Source organism: Vidua chalybeata, chromosome 1 (assembly GCF_026979565.1).
Source record: "Vidua chalybeata isolate OUT-0048 chromosome 1, bVidCha1 merged haplotype, whole genome shotgun sequence".
NCBI lineage: Eukaryota > Metazoa > Chordata > Aves > Passeriformes > Viduidae > Vidua > Vidua chalybeata.
Window position 1 is genome coordinate 95333530 of NC_071530.1, and position 22861 is coordinate 95356390.

The 22861-nt window shown below is 37.3% G+C and overlaps 1 protein-coding gene across 8 annotated transcripts; it reads right to left on the reverse strand.

Annotated features, from left to right (window-relative positions):
• Positions 1-1171: 1171 nt before the first annotated feature.
• C1H18orf63 (chromosome 1 C18orf63 homolog) lies at positions 1172-22728 on the reverse strand. 8 transcript variants are annotated; one of them, XR_008431834.1, is made up of 16 exons: positions 22515-22728; positions 20281-20444; positions 19724-19802; positions 17639-17695; positions 16192-16303; positions 15195-15236; positions 14169-14245; positions 12667-12776; positions 11926-12022; positions 11743-11828; positions 10988-11171; positions 8619-9695; positions 7514-7630; positions 5873-5963; positions 2472-2608; positions 1172-1648 (listed from the first exon to the last, which is right to left on the reverse strand). XR_008431834.1 is itself a non-coding variant. In XM_053947759.1 (15 exons), exons 2-14 carry the CDS (start codon positions 20412-20414, stop codon positions 5904-5906), a joined length of 2229 nt encoding a protein of 742 aa, XP_053803734.1. In that variant the 5' UTR covers positions 20415-20444; positions 22515-22728; the 3' UTR covers positions 1172-2608; positions 5873-5903. The 8 variants fall into 8 exon arrangements, 7 of the variants coding, with proteins under 7 accessions (XP_053803734.1, XP_053803714.1, XP_053803724.1 ...); XM_053947759.1 differs by having other exon boundaries at positions 1172-2608; positions 5873-5960; XM_053947739.1 differs by having other exon boundaries at positions 1172-2608.
• Positions 22729-22861: the final 133 nt, after the last annotated feature.

Genomic DNA, 22861 nt, shown 5'->3' on the forward strand with positions numbered 1-22861 from the left:
GAGCTAGTTCAGTATATGCCACAATTCTTCAGTACCTGGTTTTCCATGAAGGTAGGATGATCATGCTGGTGCAACAAAACATGCAGCCCAAAGTTCTTAAAGTGCTGTATTTGCTAAGTTACTTTGTGATACAGTGACATAATACTTCCAGAGATCTTAATCTGTGGAATTTTTTAAAACCATCTGGTTTGAACCACAAGCTGGTATGAAGCTGGCACCAAAAGAACTAACCAGCAAGCTTCCCTGCAGTTGTAAGCACCTATAAGATAATCTGTAAACTTTTAAATTGAGATTTGACAGAAGGCTTGAGCGTACGCCAATTTGAAGTATATAAAAATTCCCTCTGGCTTACATCTGTGAAGACGAGGGAGGATAAGAACAGTGTCAGCTTAGGAATACACTTGAGGAAAAATCACTCTCTGGAAATGCATGTTTACTAAATATTGTGAACTCATCATGAATACTTCAACTCAACAAATATTTGCTGAATCCTCTAATACAGAGGCCAAAGAAAGCTTTGGCAAATGTAAATCTGAATTGACTTAGATATAGAATCAGGTGATTTGAGAACTGATGGCAAAGCTATAAAACACTATAAAACCCATCAAATGTCAATGGGCAAGTGATAATTTTTGCCAGTTGACCTCTTCACCAGCTTTTCACACATGGGAATTGTTTTAACCTTTTACATTTTCATTTGTTCCTATGTACATTTATATATTTTGGGACCTGTGGAGTAGTCTGTTTTGAGAAACTAAGCATGTAGATATCACATGTGGAAGCTCCATGTGATCCTGGATGTTGAGGGTTCCTGTGCTTTGACAGGTTCTGGCTCCTGCCAGAAGTGAGGGTGTTCTGCCCAGTTAGTGAGAACTGATTAAAAGCAGAAACTGTGGTGGGCTCTTACATATAAACAGTGGAGAGTATCACCAAATCCTCCCAAGGCACTCACAGCACTAATCCTTCCTTCCCACTAGTGGCATTTCCACCACCACCACTCCTGCACCCAGCGCAGTTCCGCTCACTATCAACACCTTCTCACGCATTTACAAGGAGTGGGTAGGTGGGGTGGAGTAACAAGGTTCTTCCCCACAGTTTAGACCAGGAAGTAGCTGGCAATTTTGCACAGAGGAGTAACTCTATAGTTTATTTAAGTGGAACACATTGGAGCTGAGATAAATAAATTTTTCTATATTTTCAGTTTTATAACAGATAACACAAAATGTAGTAAACATTTAAAAATGCAAAAACAGTGCAAAATTACTTCTGTGATAATACAAGACAAATGCTGGCAACCAGCAGCATTTTAAAAGCAACAATAGGAAACAGATCAGGAAAAGCACTAATTTATATAGCATGGCAGAAATGCAACTAATCTACAGGCTTTTCCATGTAAGACAGGAAAAAGATCAGTTACATACAGTTAAACCTATGAAAGGTGACTAAACCAGAGCATTTGAAAAGTAGCCTTGCATACCAGCTTCTAGACAAAAGGTAAATATAATTTGATTTCTTGCTGAGCATATTGCACTAACTTCTTTTCTTATTTGTCTTGGCTTGATTTTTTTTTTTTTGTATTATGTATGAGAAAATTACATGTTGCCGAAGAGCTCACTTCCTTGTAAACACTGGCACCATGAAATTAGAGCTGTGTTGACAGTCACCGTTCAAGAAAAAAAACAAAATAAAACAAAAATTGTCATAGTAGTAGGATAAAATCCAACTTGGAAAAATGAAGTGAAAAGAAATACAGCTATTGCAACATAAACCTAAAAAAAAAAGTTTAATGAAGGGCATAAAGTCCCATTGTATCAAGCCCTTTAGAAAAAAAATTTGCACATGTATGTCTAAAACAAGTGTTAAACTATAGTTCTGTAACATCTGAGTTTAGGAGCTAGTGTGACATTGGATTGTTATTTTCTATAAGAGTATGGAACATAACATAATAGTATGCACTTCAAAGCAGTGATTATGAGGCAACAATCTTATATACATGTATATATTTGTTTCTGCATGTTGAAGTAGGTCACTGAAGTCACACTTACAGCAATAAAATTACTTAAAAGGCACCTACAGGTTCTCTATGAGCTCCTGAAGAATGGGGTTGTCAATTAAACTTTAAAAAATCTTTTACAGAGCAGTTTCATATCTGAAAAGTCATCAAAAAATACAACAAAAATTGATGCAGCTTGAGTCAAATCCAGCCTTTAAATTATTCCCGTAGGAATAAAGTTGTTTATTTTTCAAATCATTTGACTTGACAAGGGAAACTTATTTGGGAACTGATGAATGAAACTGGCCCATATACTGTAACAAAGAATTAAATATTTTATCTTTAAAAACACGACTAGAAACAACAAAATAATTTGGAAGAATGATTAACTGTGTAAGCAAGCAGCAGGACATACATAATGTGATTAAAAAACTAAACAATTTAGTTAAATTTTCAAAAGCATTAGAGGCTTATTAACCTGAACTGTCTGAAGAAGTTGATGGTATTTGACTGTATTTAACCTTCAATTTTTTTTCCAGAAACAGCTACCAATGACAAACAACAAAATACATGAAGTTCAGAGATTCTCAAGTGTGTTACTGCCCTCTTGGGAACCTGAAAGGAGGAAAGCATAGAAAAAATTTACATCATAGAAGAAAACAAAAGCCGAGAACTCTATGGCTAATATGAAGGAAAAAATATTGCTGTATTCCCACATCTGTATTTGCATTCTTTTTACAAAGTTTATGTTCAGGGCATTAAAATTAAACGTCTGCATTTTTATATAGAGCAAGAAAGAATTCTCTTCATCATAAATATGTGGTATTATGCACATATATGTACAGATATATGCATAAAGGATATTTATCCTTTCTCTTAGATCTTGGCTTTTTAGATTTAAACCCCTCAAAATATCACAGTCAGTTGTGGTGTTGGAAGAAAGAACTTCTGTTGCAGAAGTCTATTCACACCTTTTTAACCTTTGGCTGAGGTCAGGCAGCTAAACTACATTCTTAACTCTACGAGAAAGTAAGAGATGGAATCTTAAGATATCATTCTTTAGCATTTATAAATGGTCAACCATGCAATAAATTAAGTATTAACCTGAATCAACCCCATAGAAATGGAAAATGGACCGGATAACAGAAAAAAAAAATCACAATAGCAACTTTTTTTGGGTACTGAGGTACCCACAACCTACTGATGTACACAGTCCAAAGGTTATTTCTGCTACTAGATCTGATTAGGATATTTTCCCCCACCATAAAATAAATTGCTTTTTCATTGCAAGATTGAACATTTTCAGAATCCTTTTTTTAATGAAGACAAATATTTTCACTACATAGGAAAGATACTATTTTAGCCTACTATTTCACATGAAGAAAGCATTTGAAAGATAGCTTTGTTGAAATTTCTGCAGAATAGCCTTCGAATTATAAGATAAATTCCTAAATGTAGGCTTGAAGGATGCACCTTTTGGAAGAAACAGTCCAATAGATCTCAGCCCAAGACTGCTGAGAATTTTTTATATAATTCCAATTGTGTGGACCTCCTACCTTACTATTATATTCACACAATATCCTTACAGTAATAGCAGCAAATACTTTCAGGTGAAATCCTGCTATTGTTATTGTCTGTGATGAATTTGTGTCTTCTCGTTTGCTAAATGAAATTTGGCAACTGAAACAAAGGCCAGTAGTATCTCACTACAACACAGGAGCAGAACAACAAGAAGAGTTTTGCAGATGAGTAGAAAAAGCTTGGAAGCTTCAGAGCTGACATTTTTAATATGTCTGTTCTTCCACCAACAATTGCAATGCTGCAAATGCTTCTTTAAAAACATCTTTCTGTAGTAGTATGTGTTATGCTTTGGAAGCTCTGCTCTTTTGATTTGTCATAGAAAACAAATTTCCCTTTCACAGTAGTTCGTGACCTTGAAAATGATAAGGTGACTTTTATTAATAAGGAACTAGTCTTGGAGACTGTTAGTGTTAGAATAAAATGTTCAGCTTCTTAAAATGTTAAATACTTCTCTCACATTGCTTTATTAACACACTCCAACAAAACAAAGAAAAAAATTAGGAATGTACTGTGATTTCCTGGATAAGTCAAGAGGCTGTGCAACTTGGCACATAAGTCATAAAAACTAACCCTTTTTATAAGATAATTGTAAAAAATGCTTTTTTTGTCATGAATTATAGAACAAAGTCCTTTCTGCTGACTACATCACTGAATTCCAGTGTAAGGACTTCTCACACATAAATCTCGCTACACAGTAAATTGGAAAACTCACAAGTAATTCCCAAGTGTTCAAATGAAAACGTGCACTCTGAATGCATGTGTAGTAGTACATAATATAGGAATTTAGAGTCCAGCTTTACAGAACCAAAACTGTAGGCAAGAGTCCAACAGCAGAAGTTGTTTTAGCTCTAGTTTTCTTTTTAAATCATCAACACTAATGACGAACCCTTACCAGTGGGATTCTTGGAAATCATATTTTAAACACTGTATGGAAAACACTGTTTTCTCTCAGGGGTTTAAGCACTGTCTACCATGATCAACTTGATGCTGTGGCATTTAACTCATAAATAAGAAAAAAAATCAGAGTTAACAAAAGTAAAGTTCTGACCATTCACAGAGACACCACTTCTGCTCATCAGTCCTCAGTGAAAGTCACAGACTTTGGACCTGTGGCATATCTGTGCTGATCACTAGAATAGATCACCTCTGAAGAAGGATCATGCCTGAACTGCCTGGCTCGAAGCAGGAGAGATGGAATGCTAAACCCAGGGATGGAATATGCTGAACACCAAAGTGTGAAGGCCAGAGATGGAAAGCTTCCATCCATACCAGAGACTTTCTTTCTTTAGGAAAACCAGACAACTGATGTATTTGTTCACTGGAGGAAATATATCCCAGTAAGGAAAGGAAGGACATAAAGTGCATCTCTGAGACAAAATGCACATTTGGCTACTTGTTATCACTTCAATTAAAGCTAAAAGCCAGGTTAAAACATGCACAGTTTATATTTTGCATCTTTATTGCTCTGTCTTTCTATATGCTTTGTATAATATACATTTTTTGTGCTGTTCTGTCTGTGTGACCATCTTGCTTACATCGATATTTTAATATGAATAAATATACTTTCATTTACCTCTGAAACAGCTAATCGCATAGGCTACCCTTTCCTGCACATTTTACTACTGATAACTTGTGATAGGCATTCGGTCCTTCAACCTGGTGAGCTTCTCATGCTATGTCCTAATGCTGTATTTTTGATATTCAAAGGAACATTCAAAGGACAAGCTTGTTTTATCCTGCAAGACTATTATTGACAACCACCCACAATGTGGGTTGAAATATCTTGTAACAAAACTAAATTTATTCAGTTTTTATGACAGAAAATTTTGTCCTGTGATTAGATCTCAGCAACACAAAAGCATTTAGACACATTTCTTGTAATGATATCAAATAATATACACAGCTCCACTTTAATGGTTTTTGGTTTTAACTTCAGCTCAGATTCAAGGGAAACTTTGAAGCCCAAAAACCAGGTTTATTTTAATCTGAGAGAAAAATTAGCCACTCAAAAATGGTCTGACAAATTTATGTCAAACTCTAAGTTCTAGGAAGTACAAAATGCCTTTTTTTTAACATAGTTTGTTTCACAAAAAAGCACAATGTTTTATTTGCTAGTGTCCTTTGCAATTTAGTTACCTCAGTTACCTCATCAGTTTGCTCTAGAAGCCATTTCTATAGTAAAGTGATTCTTTTGTAGACAGCTGATACCATCATCATGATCCAAAAGCGCAGGAACTATTACAGACATGCAATACTGTTTTAATAAAAGAAAATACTTTAAATTTCTAATAAACATACCCAGAGTTTTCTTTCAATGCTCCAGAACACCTTAAGTAGAAGTTTTACTTCTTCTGGCTCTCTTTAACTTTGAATAACCTTCTTCTTTCTGCTTACAAAAACAAGATAAACAGAAAAGGGCAAAAGCCAATAAAGCAAATGAAGCAGCAATACTAAGCTAAAAGTTCAACTAAAAAAAGTTGTTTCTGATTGAAATTCTTAGTTGAATAAGAAGCAATTAATAAAAATTTCTGTTTTCTAATATAAATAATTTGAAGTATGTTTATAAGTACAGTGGCTAAATAATTAGGAACATGGCTACTTTGAAAATACCCTTTATATGTTGGCAACCATGACTTTCAAAACCAGCTGTCATTTCTGATGATCAGTAATGACAAAGGCTTTTTCTTCAGAGATGTGTTTAGCAGCCTCCCCAATTAGCACCATTATATTTTAATAGGGGGACAGGAGGAATCAGCCCAATAAGCATCAGAGAGTCCATCCCGACCCCAATTAACAGACAAGCCTCTTTTCTATTCCTGACACACCAACGAAACTTCCTGAGAGCTGTGCATCCACCTCTCTTGAGTCCAGCAGTGGCAGCACTGCAGTGGCAGTGTGACAGTGAGAACTTGCTGTGTCCTGACACTTCCCAAAAGTAGCTTGCAGGGCTCAGGCAGGTACCTGTGCTACTCACAGCCTGCCTGGAGAGCGAGGAATGCATGGGGCACTTCTGACTCCTGACTAGGACAGGGCAGAGCCCCTTCCCCATTCCAACAGTGCTGCCAGAGCAGCTACAAGCTCTCCAAGCTCACAAGCCCTGGTGTGTCTGAGTCATTCCCAGCAGCAGGCAAAGGACTTCACTAATTCATATTGTGGTGAAAGTCTCCCCTCAAAACCCAGACCCCTGGAGTTGTTATTCCTAAAAACAGCTATTTTTAGTTGCTGTTTTTCTTCTCTTTGTGAGAGTGACTCTACTGCTGTAGCACTGCAGTGCTGGGCCTGTAACCACTGACTCAGTTGTGGCCCTGTGGAAGGGCCTTTCCCAGCTGCAGTTGGATGGGGCCAGCTTAGAGCAGCTGGGCTGGCTCTTCCCACACAGACTCCTCTCTTCCTTGCTGCAGCTCGAGCTCTGGGGTATGAGTGTGTTCCTGCAGGAGGCCCCTGCACTGGCCTTTTCTGATCTGCACGGAGAACACAGACTGTGTTCCTTTAATTACAGTTAAAACATCCTGAATTGCCTTGTACTTGGCTTTAAAAGCATAACTAAACAAAAAGTAATTTCTACAGAATATTGCTAAAGTCCTTGAGATGAAAATCTCACAGAGCCACTGAAAATGCCCAGTTATATTGGGCAGGACAGAACTTTTCTGTAGAATCAGAAAATCTGTTTCAGAAACAGTAACATCATTAAACATTTCAGTAGCATCTTTTGCTGGAGACAAACATTTTAAATGAACTCTTCAAGTGACAGTCTCATACCCAATGGTTACTGTTACTTTTATCCTGGTTAAGGTTAATTTTATCCAGATAGGTCAGTAAGATTTCTTAGCCTGCCCATTTTAATTGGAACATACAAAAAATTTTTAAATATTTTTTTTGTCTCTTAATTCAGGTCCTTCTGGACTAGATTAAGGAGTGTATGTGTGTGGGGAGGTTTACCTGTCTTCTTCTGGCACAACTTTTCTTTACAGATGCTTCCATGTTGCTCTCCTTGACTGGCAAAGTCGGTTTTGAGGTCAGTGTTTCACAGGTCAGATACTTGTTCCCTGTAATCATCTTAAAGCACAGAAGTTTATACCTTCATTAGAAAAACACCCCACAACATTTTGAACAAGATCTCTAACTTTTAAAATTACCTGCTTTTTCAAAAGGTGCCCTCATCACACAAAACTGAGATAACCCACTAAATTACATTGTATAGATGAAAAACATGATAAGCCCAAGACATTTCATCCAGGTACCCAATGTATGGAATATCATCCTTGTAAAAATTACACTGAAATCAGCTCAACTATTTTTTAATTGAAATGTAGGGAGAAGCACAGAAAAATTAGGTGGTAAAGTACTTCTAGCTGTCACCTAATCATAACTCTTACTCAAAATAGAGCTAACTTCAAAGATAGATCACCTTGCTTTGGGTCCCATTCAGTCAAGTTCTGAGAAAATGGAAGGCTAGCAAACTCAAAAACCTCTCTCTGCAACTTGTTCTAGTAGCTGACTAGCTGTTCTCACACTGAGGATTTTTTTCCTCATGTCCAGAGGGATTTTTTTCCTGTTGCAACTTGTGCTTTTTGTGAAATTATAATTAAACTTGTATTTGCAAAACTTACATGTTTGTCTAACAGCACAATGCCTTACACACAACTGCTGTCAGCACTACACAATTGATGAGGTTTGAGATTCATTCCAGGAGGAAGGAAATATTCCATTTTTGTGGTTTTATATGGAGACTGAACACCAAAAAAATGTCACCATGTTAACCTCACACAGACCTGGATAAACTGTCTAAAACAAAGGAAAACTAATTACACCACCATAAAAGTCTCAAATTAAAGATGTGTTTATTTCAAAAAACACAGCAAATCATCTTCCCTTTCAGGGAAAAAAAAAAAAAACCAGCAGTGGCTGAAAACATTAAGTTATATGGTATAATTTTAGGAAACTATTGAGAGTGATGGTAGAACATGATGAAAGTCATGCTCTTTATTGCTTAACGTTGTTTTTGAATTTGTGGGAAGCAGTGAGAATGAGCCCTTTACTCTACCTGTTCAAAGTTAGGTTTGGAATGATGACTGGTTGTCTCAGCAGTACAGTCCTTAGAGTGGCATGCTGCTTTGTTTTCTTCACTTTTAGCCATGCACACTGTATCTTTGAAGACAGATTCATGAATATTTAACCTAGATCCTTTATTTGATCTCTTTGTTTGTTGCAGTGACAAACAGGAATTTGTCATTTCACTGTCTAATTTACAAATCTGCAAATGCACTTCCGTCGACTGGTGTTGTTTCTCAAGAAATTGAGCAGTATTTTGACTTGTAAACTTTTTCCCCCTTCTTGCACTGGAAGTAAAAGATTCATGTGTATGCAGACATGGACTGGTGTTTGATTTCTGAAGCACTGGCCCAACATTCTTAAGAAAGAATGGAGAATTTGCCTTTTTGTGATTGACTTCACTTGGATTCCCACCTGAAGCTAAGTTTTCAGAAAAATCAGAGTTAGCCATTTGTCCACTAGACTGGGTTTTCCATCGGAATATGGGTGTACCATGTTTTGTGTGTGTCTTCATGTTCTTTACCTGAAGCACGCTGTTGTCAGTAGGAGTTTTGACTGGCATATTTTGAATGTGTTTGAAAATCTGAGTTATGCTGGATTTGTGCACAGACAGCATAGAAGACGAAACACCCACACTTTTTATTGGTGAATGCCTTTCAGCATTTTCCTTTTTCTTCCTATCTGTTTGATTTGTGATCTTTCCATTCATTTGCATCAACTTTCCTTTGAAAATTGGTATAATTTTGCTGACTTTTGGGAGCGTGGCTTCAACAGCTGAGTTTACAGGTGTTCCTGAAGATTTTGCAGTTGGTAACTGTGGAACACCTGGTATTTGCTTATTGCTCACTGATTTCTCTGTTGCTTCAATGCTAACCTCTCCTGTACTGTTACTGCTGCTGGAAAAACTGTTTGTTCCTGGCTCTTTGATCAAACGCTCCATCCAGTGGCTGTTTTCCGTACTGCACGGTGAAGGAATTCCAGGCAAAGTAGGTTTTCTTGGAGGAGCCTGCGTTAGAGATACTACACAAACCATTTCACCGTCCAGTTTTGTATGCTTAGGTTTTATTTCCTGCAACACATCAAGAGCTGCTAAATTGAATAAACTGCATTTAACGATCTGATAGTGCCACCTAATGCATTGTTATATGGTATCAACCTAATAGACGTCACAACATATAAGAATACAATTTTGTGTTTTGGATTAGAATGACTATATTTTATAACAATATTTAGTTGTCACTATAAATTAAGGGGTTTTTTTTATCCTCCCCGAGTTTGGTGTTTACAAACTATGCTAGAATATCGTATTTCTCAGAAGGAAAGATTTAAATTACAGTAATTATCTTGGTTTAGTGCTTTCCAACTGGAAAATGTCTACCCCTTTTGAGAAGTTCTACAGAGGGTTTGACTGACAGGGCTCCTCATCTCTTAAGACTTCTAAGAGCATCTGTATTCTGAGCAAAAGACAGTTTGGATGTCTATAAAACTGCAGATGACACAGAGGACCCATTCTAGCTTTGATCACTGGAGAGACATAAACAGAAACTGCTTTCTGAAAGAGAATTATAGTATTTTAGAACCTCTGCAACTTCTGTCACTATTATTTGTTCAGAATTAATTACTTCATTTCTTCTTTCACACACTACTACCAAAGAAATTTGAGCCTTAGCCTTCGTCACAACCTCAAATTATAGGAGTTTTGATTACTTGCCTCCTTTTCATCACCAGATGTGGAGTAAATCTTACAGCTTGAGTGTTTTAAAATGCTTATGTCCACACAGTCCTCTTTTTATTTTTAAATAAATTGTAATACTGCTACTCTGCTAGTAATAATAATAATAGAATCATGAATGGTTTGGGTTGGAAGGGACCTGATAGATCATCTAGTTCCAGCCCCACTGCCATAGGCATAGACAACTTTGACCAGACCAGGTTGCTCAAAGCCCCATCCAGCCTGGCCTTGAACACTTTCAGAGATGGAGAATCCACATCTTTGGGCAACCTGTTCCAGTGCCTCACCTCTTATTATTGTTGTTATTACTGTTGTTTTTATTACTGTGGAAGAGATTTGAGAAAGTTCTGGATATCCAAATGTAAAAAAAAAAAATCTACAGAATTGCAAATACTGATAGCAACTAATTAACACCAAGTCAGTTTTTTAAATGTACTTATAATGTTAATAACAACTTTAGAATGGCAAATACTGTAGCTTTTACTTACATCATAATTAAAAGTTACAGGATTGATAGTTTGTTGTGAAAAGCATAGATATATACTCTTACTGTGCTCTGAATATGATAAAGACCACTTCATGCAATGAAAAAGTATGTGCCATTAATATGTTTCTAAAGAAAGCCTTACATGCACTGAAGCCCTGGAGAGTTCCTTTGTAGCATAAAGTGCTTTACTTGTCATCTTTACTGGAAATCCACACAGCTGTGAAAAATTGCTCTTCATGTCAGAAAGAAAAGAGCTCACTACACTTTCTGCATCTGTTCTGGGGAAATACTGCACTGGCTGACTTCGGATGCAACTTAAAGGGTACCTGAGTAAGTGTTCAAGGATACATACCAAGTTTCTTTATATTTCTATAATTATTAATCATCTTGGTTGAGAAGAAAACATGAGTTTGTCTAAATGCTTTTTAAAAAGGTGAACAAAAGCACTTAATTCCTTATGGGCCTGAAGTTTATAAAGTTACAGGACTTCAGCACAATAATACCACGCTAACCTATAACAGCAAAGATTACTCAATATAAGTAACCCTTATTCTAGTGATTCCTGGCAGAAAAATTCTCTTTACAAGCAATTTTTGTTGGTCACATTTTTACAAAATTTGACTTTCTTTTACACCACTTCCTTTTACATCACATTTAAACTGGCATTATCACATTTATGGAAGCCGTGAAATAAATTGCTCTATTTGACTTCTGATTATTCAATACTGGGACAGAGATTTGACTAAACATTTTGTTTCTATTTGTCTATTAAAACACCTCTCTAGTGACTACTATGAAATTATGAAAGAAGGAAATCTGGCACACTCAAAAATGAAAAGCAGAGCTTTGCTAGAATTGTAGGAGAGGAAACATAACAAATATATTCTGAAAGGATACGTGAAGAACCTTTCTCCTATTGGTTTGAAGTAAACACTCAAGTATATTTTTGTCTCTTCAAGATCCTCAGGAAGAATATATCCATACTTAGATAAACCAAATAAAAGCAGGTATTACAAGGACAAACTCAATAGATAAACAAAAAAGGGAGGGAAAAATGAAAGCAGTGTATGTGTTTCTTACCAGACTCTTCCAGTGCATCTGAAAATCCTTATATGAACGGAAAGGAGATTCTGGAGGAATTATGTGGCTGATGTTTATGATCTGACCCATTTTCATGCTGTGCACAGATAAAGAAGGGCTGCTTAGAAAGGCTGTCATAAAATCCAGTTGAAAATATATTGGTTTTTTGGGGAAAAAAAAATCTTATTTTTGGCATTCAAAGTATTTAGAGATTATTTTTATATTTTGAGGACTAATACCTTTAGCTCATAAGTTCATGACATAACAATAGCAATATTTTCTGAAGTATGGTAAAGAATAAAGTGACAACTACAAGTGACATTTCTCTTCAACACTCTTTGGCAGTGAATGTAGAATAAAAGCAAATATCATCATTACTTCTAAATTTAATGATGAAAAATATTAGATAAAAATGAAGGTAGTTCATGGCAAAGGTTGAAATACTTTTTCTTTAAATTGACTTTCTGGTAAAACTGTATTTGAGAAAAACTAATGCTCTTGCATACCATATAAGTATAAGAAAGATTAGTAAATTGAAATAGCATTTAAATGTGTAATTTATGATTTGTTGATTAAATTTTCTTATTTTACTTAACAATGAGATAATAAAAACAACAAATGCCTGAATTTAAAAAAGATTGCAAAACAGAAGTGTTCTTATCATTATCATCAAATTCACAATTTGTAGGGCAAACATTTCAAGAAATATTTATTTCTGCTGAAATGTAAACAGATTCCTACCTTGGCAAAACATAGCACCAGTTACTTAGTATGGAATGTTGCTGAATAACTGTGTTTTCATTGCTGTCAAACAGCTTTACAGTGTTTGCTGAAATATCAAAATCTCCCAGCTTTAAACAGAAAAGAAAGTTTATTTGCAAATAATTTTACAGCAGTACAAATTTAAAATCTTCAAAAATAATTGTGTATCTTGAGACACTGAAACTTGATATATTATCATTCTTTCATCAGTTCTCATAGATTGATTATTTCAGAAGATATTTCCATTATCAAATTGCACACTATCTCATGTTAGAGCCTACACTTCCACAAGCCATGCAAGTACAAAGTTTAAAGTTTATTGAAATCAGAGAGATTAAACCTTTATTTGAAATTGTTTAATAAGAGTATAGAAGGAATTTCTCAAACTGAGATCTGTCTCACCCCCCCACACATTTTTAAAAAGTTCAAATCAGATACCCATGCTCGACATTCTAGTAACTGTGTGTGTCATTTTGCCTAAACATGTGCAAGTATCCAAGGAACAGAATTAATGGGACATGTAGTTTCATCCTCTGAGAAGTCAAAAACCACCACACTTTTTCACAATGTCAGAATTTGACTGTAGGGAACAATCAAAGACAGAGATTTGAGAAACATTTTATCTTTCTATAATCTGTGAGGATTTTCATTTATTCACTAAGAAGAAAATTTGACCATTTCTGTTTTAGAAAAGTATTGAAAGGATCAAACTGGTAATAAAGCCACATCATGATCTTTTCCATCATTGATCTATATAATTCAGGAACTGGCTTCTTATAGATAGCTTTAAGATTTATGCTGTCCCAAGCAGGTCTCAGAAGAAATCCTATTTTTCTAATTCAACAAAAAAAGAGCTTGGATGAGAAATATTTATTTTAGAAGAAACCAGCAAGCCTGATAAATATGCCCTGCCTGCCTGTATGGATATACTCACCACAGGTGGCATGGCCATCAAAAAGGATAATAAGTTTTCAACCTCAACCATGATTTCTTAAACAATGTATAAATTAAACTTACAAGCAGCATAGTCACGGCTGCTCCAATATTTTGGATGCAGATTCCATAATAACTATGTAAAGGGACCTTGAACATGGTGCCGACAACTCACCTGTAGTTGCTCTGTTTTTACTCAAAACTGTCTGTGTACTACAGTGTGACTGAAAGCTTTCTAGAAAACACTGCTAGAAGGAAATCTAGAGTCACAAAGAAACGTCACTGCTATATTCTGTTAGCATTTTTGAAAGCTCTCTTAGCCTTTAATCTCAGTTTTACAATGCTTGCTAGAATGCGTCAATACAGATGCAATATGGATGTTATGCCTTTATAAACTGTGCAGATAGTCAGGGAATATGGTTAATGTCTCAATGCAATCAGAAATAAGCACTTCTATGCTCATCATGCCAACTGGAAGTCACCTAACAGAAAAGAAGATAAGGACTAATAAAACAAACACAGTCATAGAAAATATAACTGGCTTATACCTCAGGGGGTGGCAGCCGAATTGAGCAAGGCTCCACACTGATGCAAAGCTGTCTCTCTGACACATTGAGGTCTATAACTAAATTGGAAAAAAAAAAAAGCACAATGTCCTATTTTGAATTGCGCTCATCTCTTAGGCAGAAAGCTTACCCAAATATTTATTTAAGGTAATTGTTAGTTGAAATGCTGTGTTTGAAAATCAAAAGGCTAGACTTTCTCAGCACAGAAATTAAAAGTAGGTGCATTTTAACTGTGAAAAATAAAAATAATAATGAATTAGTGTCATATAGTAACTCAGAAACTTAAGGCTGGCTGTGCAACTGTGTGCTTGATCCTCATATCCTTGACAAACAAACACCCATTTTCAAAGCAAATGTAGTTCATATAACCATTTGCTGCACTGAGTCATTCAGCACAGTATTTTCCATCCAGGAGCTGTCAATAGGACAGACTAAATGAGCAAGGCAAGCATTTATGGACACACCTACAGAGCTTTCACTCAGTTCTGAGTTCTTCAACATATATCTCTGCTACAAATTTAGGCTCCAATATTACCAAATGTAAGCTTTAACTTTTATACTGGAATAAAAATATTACTTTGTAATTTTTGCAATAGCTAACCAGCATGCTTTGTGACTTCACTTTTGTGATCAGCAAACAGTACATACTGCACAGTCACTGTAGCTCATTTTCTTATCTGTTATTATAGAACTTTCACATCACTTGCAAGACTCTTAATTTAAGGCAAGTGCATTTAATTGCAATAATTATAACTTTAAAATGGCAAATGTCAGTCTATGTCTGTAGATTAATAGTATAAAAATTATCTACTTTGTGAGTAATTTTTCAGTTGAGCTGACAACTATTACAGACAGAAAATTACCAGCCACCAAGAGTATTTTGACAGAAGTAATTTCAGAATGAAAACCAAAGACCCTTTGCTGGTAATACCAAGATTATGGCAGTAGGAAAGTGTTTGACTTTACCTTGCTCTCTCAACTTTGCCATTATCAGAATATTGTACTTACCAACAGCATTTTGCCTTCCTGAATGAGACAAAAAGTCCTTCCCTTAATAAATAGAATAGACAGACATTATTTTCTAAACCATATGTCTAAAGTCTTTATGTGAAAAAAAAAAAAAAAAGGAGAAATCACAGTTTTGTTTGTGTCTATTACAAATGCTGAAAGTGTGTTCCTTTTAAGGAGATAAAATCCTTCTATCAATTAACTTTTCACTGATTCATTAACATATATAAGAAAGATAGGTATGTAAAGGTATATTAGTGGGTGGCAATCTATACATCACTTTTTCCTCCTAACCATCTACTTCAGCCACTACTCCTGAATCAGCTGATTTCAATCTGATACCCATATATTTTGAAGATCATGAGAACAGGATACTGTTGTTATTGTGGCTGTAAATAAGATAACAACACACACACTTTTCTCAGCACATATTTGAAATGATGTATACAACTGCTCTAATTATTATGAGCACACTACAGTTTTTTATACTTTGGTAATTCACATTTATACTATGCAGGAGTTAGCAGAGATGTCAGGTAAAGCAACTATGATCCAAAAAAGACAGAGCTTCGTAGAAGGAGAGGGTCTGACAGAAAACTAATTCTGTTTAGAAGAGCCTACAAATCATGTGCAGAAGTATCATTGCTGAAAGTATGAGTCCAACAAACCAGCCAAATTTTTAGAAGACATTCTCTGTCCAACAATATTTGGTTCCATCTGTTACATTGCATACAGTTGACATAATTATTTGATCTATTACAAAGATAAAGAAGAAGACAAAAAGGTGAATGTCATGTCCATTCAGAATATTGAGTCATTTAACATGGATAACAAAACAATAAAAATTCAAATAAAGAAAAAAAGTAATATGATAAAGGAATTACACAATTTATTAAAATGAATGAAATAATTATGGAATTTAAAGGATGGAAAATAAATGCTACAATAAAGAACTGGAAACTAAATGCTTGATCCCTGACCCAAGCGAGTCAAATACCTTGCACCAAGAGATGACCAGCCTTGTTCCATCTGGGTGCAAGCCTGGCTGTAAGTGTGTAGGAGAGACAGGTTTGGAGAAGGGCTGGAGTAACTGTTTGCAGTGCTTCCAGCTAATAAAAACAGTGACAAAAAGAAACATACATTTTTAATAATTTAACAGATTTTTTTAAAGGCATCAGTCAAAATTTAAGCAAATATACTGCTACTTCATCTTGGAGCCAAATCCTAGTATGTGCCACACATGTTTAGCTTTCATCTACTTCACTTCAAGAGGAAGGTAGCACAGTATTTGATGTCGGCATTTGGATTTCACGTGGCATTAAAGTGAGGTGCATGACAGTTCCTAGAATGCTTTCACAGGGCTGCTAATAGACTTGGGGAAAAGATTAATTGAACCCTCTGGAGTACTTTACTAGATATGCAACTCCCTCCAGGCAACAGGCACATCTAAAGCTGACGTTACCTCTGCTGTCAGAGTCAAGACCAGAGACATTTTCTGGCAATCACAGTAGATAAACGCAGCTTTGCTCACCCTACAGCTCTACTTGCCTGCCTGTCCTGAAGAGCTTTCTCTTGATCATCAGCATTAGTCAAGAAACTATCTACAGCAGGTTAAAAAGAGTTAAGTAATACACCTCCAGAAGGATGTTTCTAATGAATCCTGCAAGGAACTGCTTGGTGTTGGAAAACCTAACAATGACACATCACCTACACATATCAACATAAAGCAGTTCTGTAAGGTAAGAATATTTGAACAGTGTATGTCTTACTAATCTGCATATGCATTTGCACTATTTGGAACAAATTAAGATACACCCAGCTGGCTGTGCAAATGAATTATGAGAGCTACTGGCTTTGGTTACAATCAGTCTTCTGACTCACCAATTTTAGTGCATCCACATGTACATTCATAAACTCCATAGATGTTGCATACTAGAAGATAGTAAATCATATGCATAATGGTCTAAAAATCTATCAGCTGTTAAGCTCAGGGATTCCATTTCTTCTCTGTGCTTTTGTTTGGTTTCCCTGAGACTCCTGTACAGGCTGGGTAAACCCAAAGGTGAATGGGGAGACAGTTCAGCTGCCTGAACATTCCCGGTGAATGAAGGGCATGACACCAGCAGGAGAGCTGCAGGACTGTGGCCCGAAGGATGTCTTGAGGTCAGTCCCCAGTGCCTCTGAGCAGGAGCAGGATGCCACTGCAGCAGAGAAATCTACAGGTATTGCTCACAAAAACTTCTTAAAACTATTGAGTCTGACAAAGTATATTTACCATGCCCCAATTCACAGGACACATTTTGTCTATTGGGCAGAATTCTTAACCCTGAAACTCGGTTTCTGTAGTGCAAAGTGCAGGGCCTATGAAAAACACTCATCTCTGGCAACAGCAATTGCAGACAAGTGTAACAGCCTAAAGAACTTTGTCATGTTTCAGCACTTACAGTAGCTCCATGTCTCTCTACATAGGCTTGACATATTCCTGTTTCATAAAATGGTATCTAAAAATAACAATAAAAAATAAATCAAGGTTTTGGCATTAAGCATAAATTAAATTCTGGTACAACAGTAACTTTGCCTTTGAAAATCATGCAAGGGAATAGTTAAGCAAACGTTTTATCCTGTGTTTTAAAGGAGAAAACTAAAATCAGCTCAGGGATTTGTCATCATGTAATCTCATTTCTAGCTAAAGATACATTCACAAGCAAGACAAGTGAGCCAAAGACTGCCCAAAACAAAGCTGCAGCACTCTGCACCTGCTTCTCATCTTGTGAGTTGGGTGGTACCTTACCAGTTGAGTCCATTTCATCCCACAGATTGGTTCATCATCTAAAATGGCCATTTCATCAAAAAAGTAATGGACTTAAGTTGCCCTACACCACTAATGCACACAAAAAAAAGTCTGCTTTAAAGGAAATATTTTTACTTATTCTTGCTCCTCAAACAAAACACTTCTTAGAGAAACATAACATGTATGTGTGACAAATACAACTGACCCCTAGACATACTTTGGTTCAGACTGACCAAGAAGCAACAGGCCTCACATCTTTGGGATGAACTTGCAAGCTGGAAAGTCCCTGGCTCATCTACAGAGGAGTGAAGGTGTCTTGAAAAATATTTCAAAAGGTGTTTTCGAAACCCGAAAGTACAAGATAACCAAAGTACAGAAAGAGCTATCAGCACTAAATCAAAGACACCTGTCTTGCCTATACTATTGATAAAGAGCCAACTACTTCACCCTTTAATTTTAAAATCAGGATGGGCCCAATCTGAGCACTCCCTGAATGCCAGACTACGATAGCTGGCCTGCATGGCAGGTGACTCTGTTTTGAGCAGGGACTCTTCTCAAGTTAAAAGATTCCATACTGGATATTAAGAGAACCTTCCTTACAAAAGGTCAAAAGACCCCTTACCTGTGATCTGCAGTTAGTGACTGAAAGCATGCTGAATTCATCCTATGAAGAATTACTAATCCATGCAGCTACTCAGATACTATAAACATTGTAGGGATAATTCCATTAGGCATGAAATGTTGACCAATGTTGTATTGTGTTTGGTTATAACTATGTTTTACCTCTTTACCCCTATGGTCCCACCCATGTCAATCCTCCCTGAGTCTGCCCCCTGACGCAGCATAGATGCTGAGTCACTCCTGTGTCCCCTCCCTGGTGCCTTGTCTGCCACCCGACGTCCCATCCCAACCATCTGGAAGCTTCTGTCAAGGGTGTCGAGTGATTGGACGAGGACCAGGGGTCCCTCCCCTGATCTTCCCTAATACGTTGTTACCGCTATCAATCATCCCGGGAACCACTCTCCAAGTTTACCCTATTGGTCATTGAGACTTCCCTCCCCTTTCCACTCTTCCGTTTATAAGCTGTTGTTGAAACCCTCTTGGGGCTCTTGCTGGTTGGTGTTCTTGGAAGCAGTTTGGCTCGTAAGAGTCCCAAATAAACTTCTGGATTTTTACCCCCAACAAGAGTCAGCCTCTTTAATTCAGTGGACTTGCTATCCATTGCTCCTCTGGAGGCACTACCTGGAGACCTGCGCTGCTCGTCGCACCCCTCTAGCCGGGCTGCTCGGACGGACTCCGAATGCACGCAACACCAGACCAAGTCTGAGACAAAGATTGGATACAGCCGCCACACACAGGCTCCAAAAAGGAATTACAAAAAGGGATTCACTCTGAACCTCATGTCTCCACAGAATTTGACATCTCTTCACTCTTTGCACCTCTGGTCTCTCTCTGAGTCATTCTAACTCAGTTTTCCTTTTCACGGTTCTTCCATGTGTAATTATTAAGGTAAACCTTGTCATCAAACTTTCTGTTTTATGAACAGGAACAGTGTTAAAACCTTGCTAACTTAACACTGTTAAAACCTTGCTAAATTCCATCAGACGCATCAAACTCCGCCAAATTATTATTTTACCTCAATAAAACATAGTGCTACTTCTCTCTTTTAAGTGAGGTGCACTCTGCTCATCTGCAGCAGTCTGTAACTACAGATACATATTTACACAGTGATACTGACCGCCATCACAACTGAAATTTGATTCAGTGTCCCCATAACAGGTGCAGAAAGGATGTCTTGATACAGGAATAACAATTGTCTATGAAAAAGGTGAGAAAGAAATTAAAAATGTTTTATTTTCTCAGCTTAAATTTATTTTCCTTCCCTTTTGCAAACACAATACATTCCACTTCTAATCAGTTTCCATTGGTTCAGTATAATAAATTGGATTAGTCCAAGTTACTTGCTCTAGATGATCCACAATGGTCTAAGACAAAGATTACAGGCCTTTGGCACACAAATGGAGCTCTCCAAAAGTGTTCCTTTTGGCAGAATTTCTCATTTCTCCCCTTTTCTTTTAAAGGGAATTTAAAACATAAATAGAAATTTTGGTTTTGTTCCCCAGTAGCAAGCAAGTCCCCTGCCCAAGAAAAAAAAACTATTTTAAACAATTTTGTACTCTTGCCATTAATAAGAATTTTGCTGATTTTATTACAGTTAATTCTAGTAAGCTAATAAAATATTTGAATAACAACCACTAGCAGCTTCTGGAAATAATAGTCCTCAAAACTCTTTACCTGCAAGTCTTTATCTGTATAGTCCTTGCCTCAGTTTCTGGTATTTGAGAACTCAGTGTTACTGTAGCAGCACAGAGTTTTTGCAGCTCAGGCAGACTGACAAAGAACAGAGACTGGTGTCTGGTGCTATTCATGGTATGTTGTTGATTGCCCCGATGCAGCACCTGGGTATTAAAAATAAAAAAATTAATTCATTTTTGTAAAGCAGGTAGGTATTTGTTTACAGAATTTTATATGTTATTAGGTAAATGAATAATCAATTATCTCTTGATTAAGAATATAGAGAAAATACAACATAATTTGGTCAGCTAAAACAGCTGGATATCCTTTTTGTATATATAATGCATTATACTTGAAAAAATAATTATTTGCAAGAGCCAAAATATTCAGAGTAAAGACAAGGACAAAAGAATACAGAGTACATGTATGATCCTTGCCATATTAACTGAGCACATGCAATGGAATTCTGTCATTTTTGGAACTTCATAAAAACCACTGAAAAGAACCCAAAGAACCAGAATTTCAGACTAAGAATATGATTCTTTGATGCAGTACTAACAAATTACATGCGAATGGGAATAGCATTAATTCATATTGCCCATCTTGTTGAGTGGCTGTGGTGTGCTCCTTTGCCCTGCAGCAGAGCCCAGGCACAGTGAAATGAGGTAGAATATTAATGACAGAAAAAAATCTAACATTTCATTACTTGAAGAAAAATACACCTTTTAACTGGAGCATCTTTTTCAATCAAAGCATTTCAAAGAAAGGTAGTTAGAAAGCCAGGAATGAACACTGCATACCAGAAAAAGCTGGTTTAATATTTTCCCCCTCACCAAACCCCAAAACAATTTTAGGAAATTATCTCACCAGCACAGTGAGGACAGCAATAAATATTTTGATCCCAAATTTTATGAACTCACCAGGTATTCACCTGAAAAGCAATTTTGTAAATTGTGATAAAACAATTATGAACTGGAAGTGTATTTTGAGGAACAATGTCAAAGATAACTTTGTGGTCCTGATTTTGCTTCGCTTTCTTTACAGTGTAAGACTTTAAACAGATTAACCTCCATCATATCCAAGAAAAATCACAAGGTGAGTGTTTTATAACTGTCATTTAAAAGAAAATAATGCTTTCTTCTTTCTTACCCTTATAGGAAAACACATTTCATTTTTTTTCATCAGTCATGAAAAGTAGGGTTCTTTTAAATGCCAGGCAAGACTATCACTTCATCAGAGAATTCCAAAAGCTACAGCTCAAGGGAAAGCTCACTTTTAAACAAATGAGAAAAAATTTTGTCCTTTTGCAACCATGGAAAAGAAAGCCCGAGTCCGAGGCTTTCATAATGTTTATTGGGGGTTTTTGTGGCAGAGATATTGTAAAACACATGCTGCAATGCTCGAGTGCCCTGCTTGCTGTTTGAGGATGACTCCCCTGTGGTAACACCTTGCTGTATTAAGCCTAAGTTAAATCTTCCCAGACATCTTAAAAGCTAATGGGACAGAGTGCTTGCAAAAAGCTTCTCCCTTCAGGGGTGAGGATAAAGAGAAAAGTAGCAGTTAACACAGAGCTGCCAGTTAAGAAAGAAGTACTGGTTATAAATTCTCGGAAATGAACACAACCGCCCTCTGAACAAAAGGACTTGAGGTGTGTGGGAGAAATTGGACCTTTACATGCCAATAATCACAGCACGTGAACCTGAAACCTGAGCTCCTGCTAAGCTGAACAGAACATCAGTCAGGGAATGGCTATCCCTGTCTTTTCTGTCTGAACAGGCAACTAAAGCCCAGAGCTTGGCAGCAGTATTTGCAATTTTCAGTAACAACCTGGAAGTCGGAATGAAGAACCTCCTTATGAAAGCTGGGAACAACACCAATCGGAGGGAGAGTAGCTACTCTTAATGTCAGGCTGACTGAAAAGTTGAGGCAGGACCTGAAGATGGTGGTGACATTCAATGAAGTACAAAGCTGTCCTGCACTCGGGCTCAGGGAGCAGAAGTTAAGCACCAGCTTTCAGGAAGGGTGACAGGTCACGCTGGGTAACTTTTGTGCTACAAAAAACCCCCACAAATCCAGCCTATAATCACGCCTCAGTGTGTCCATGGGGTTATTGCTGCTGAGGCACCCAAGTTGTGTATGGCCGTGACAGGGGGATGTGGGGACCCACACTGGCCTGAAATGCAGACAAAGTCATCGCACGCATCTGAGATCAGAGCAAAGGAAACATATTTTACCTCAGCCAAAACTGCAGGGAAACAGGATGCTGGACTGGTGACAGAGCCTCGCCGAGAGAAGGGGAAGGCACTGCTCCCTGTGCCCTCGGCCCACCTGGCAGCAAAGCAGGGCAGTGCCACAGGGAAGCCTCGCTCCAAGCCCCGCGGGGGAGCTCTCCCTAGGCGGGGCGAGGGACTCGTGCGACAGCCGGGAGGTTTTGAGGAGCTGCGTGGAAGCACCTGTGGCAGGGGCGCTCCCGCCGGGATCTCCTCACGGGCTGCGCGGGAAAAGCGGCAGCCGCGCTCCTCCCGCCTTCGGGCACTGCCGCCTGCCGGGATCAGCGAGGGTGTGTGACTGCCCGGGCAGC

Coding starts and splice junctions, on each gene's coding strand:
- C1H18orf63 (XM_053947739.1), bottom strand. CDS start 20,414: ATGAATAGCACCAGACACCAGTCTCTGTTCTTTGTCAGTCTGCCTGAG. Junction 12,777..14,168: donor TTCGGCTGCCACCCCCTGAG/GTATAAGCCAGT, acceptor TTCTGTTTAAAG/CTGGGAGATTTTGATATTTC. Junction 9,696..10,987: donor TCTCCAGGGCTTCAGTGCAT/GTAAGGCTTTCT, acceptor GATGTGTTGCAG/GAAATAAAACCTAAGCATAC.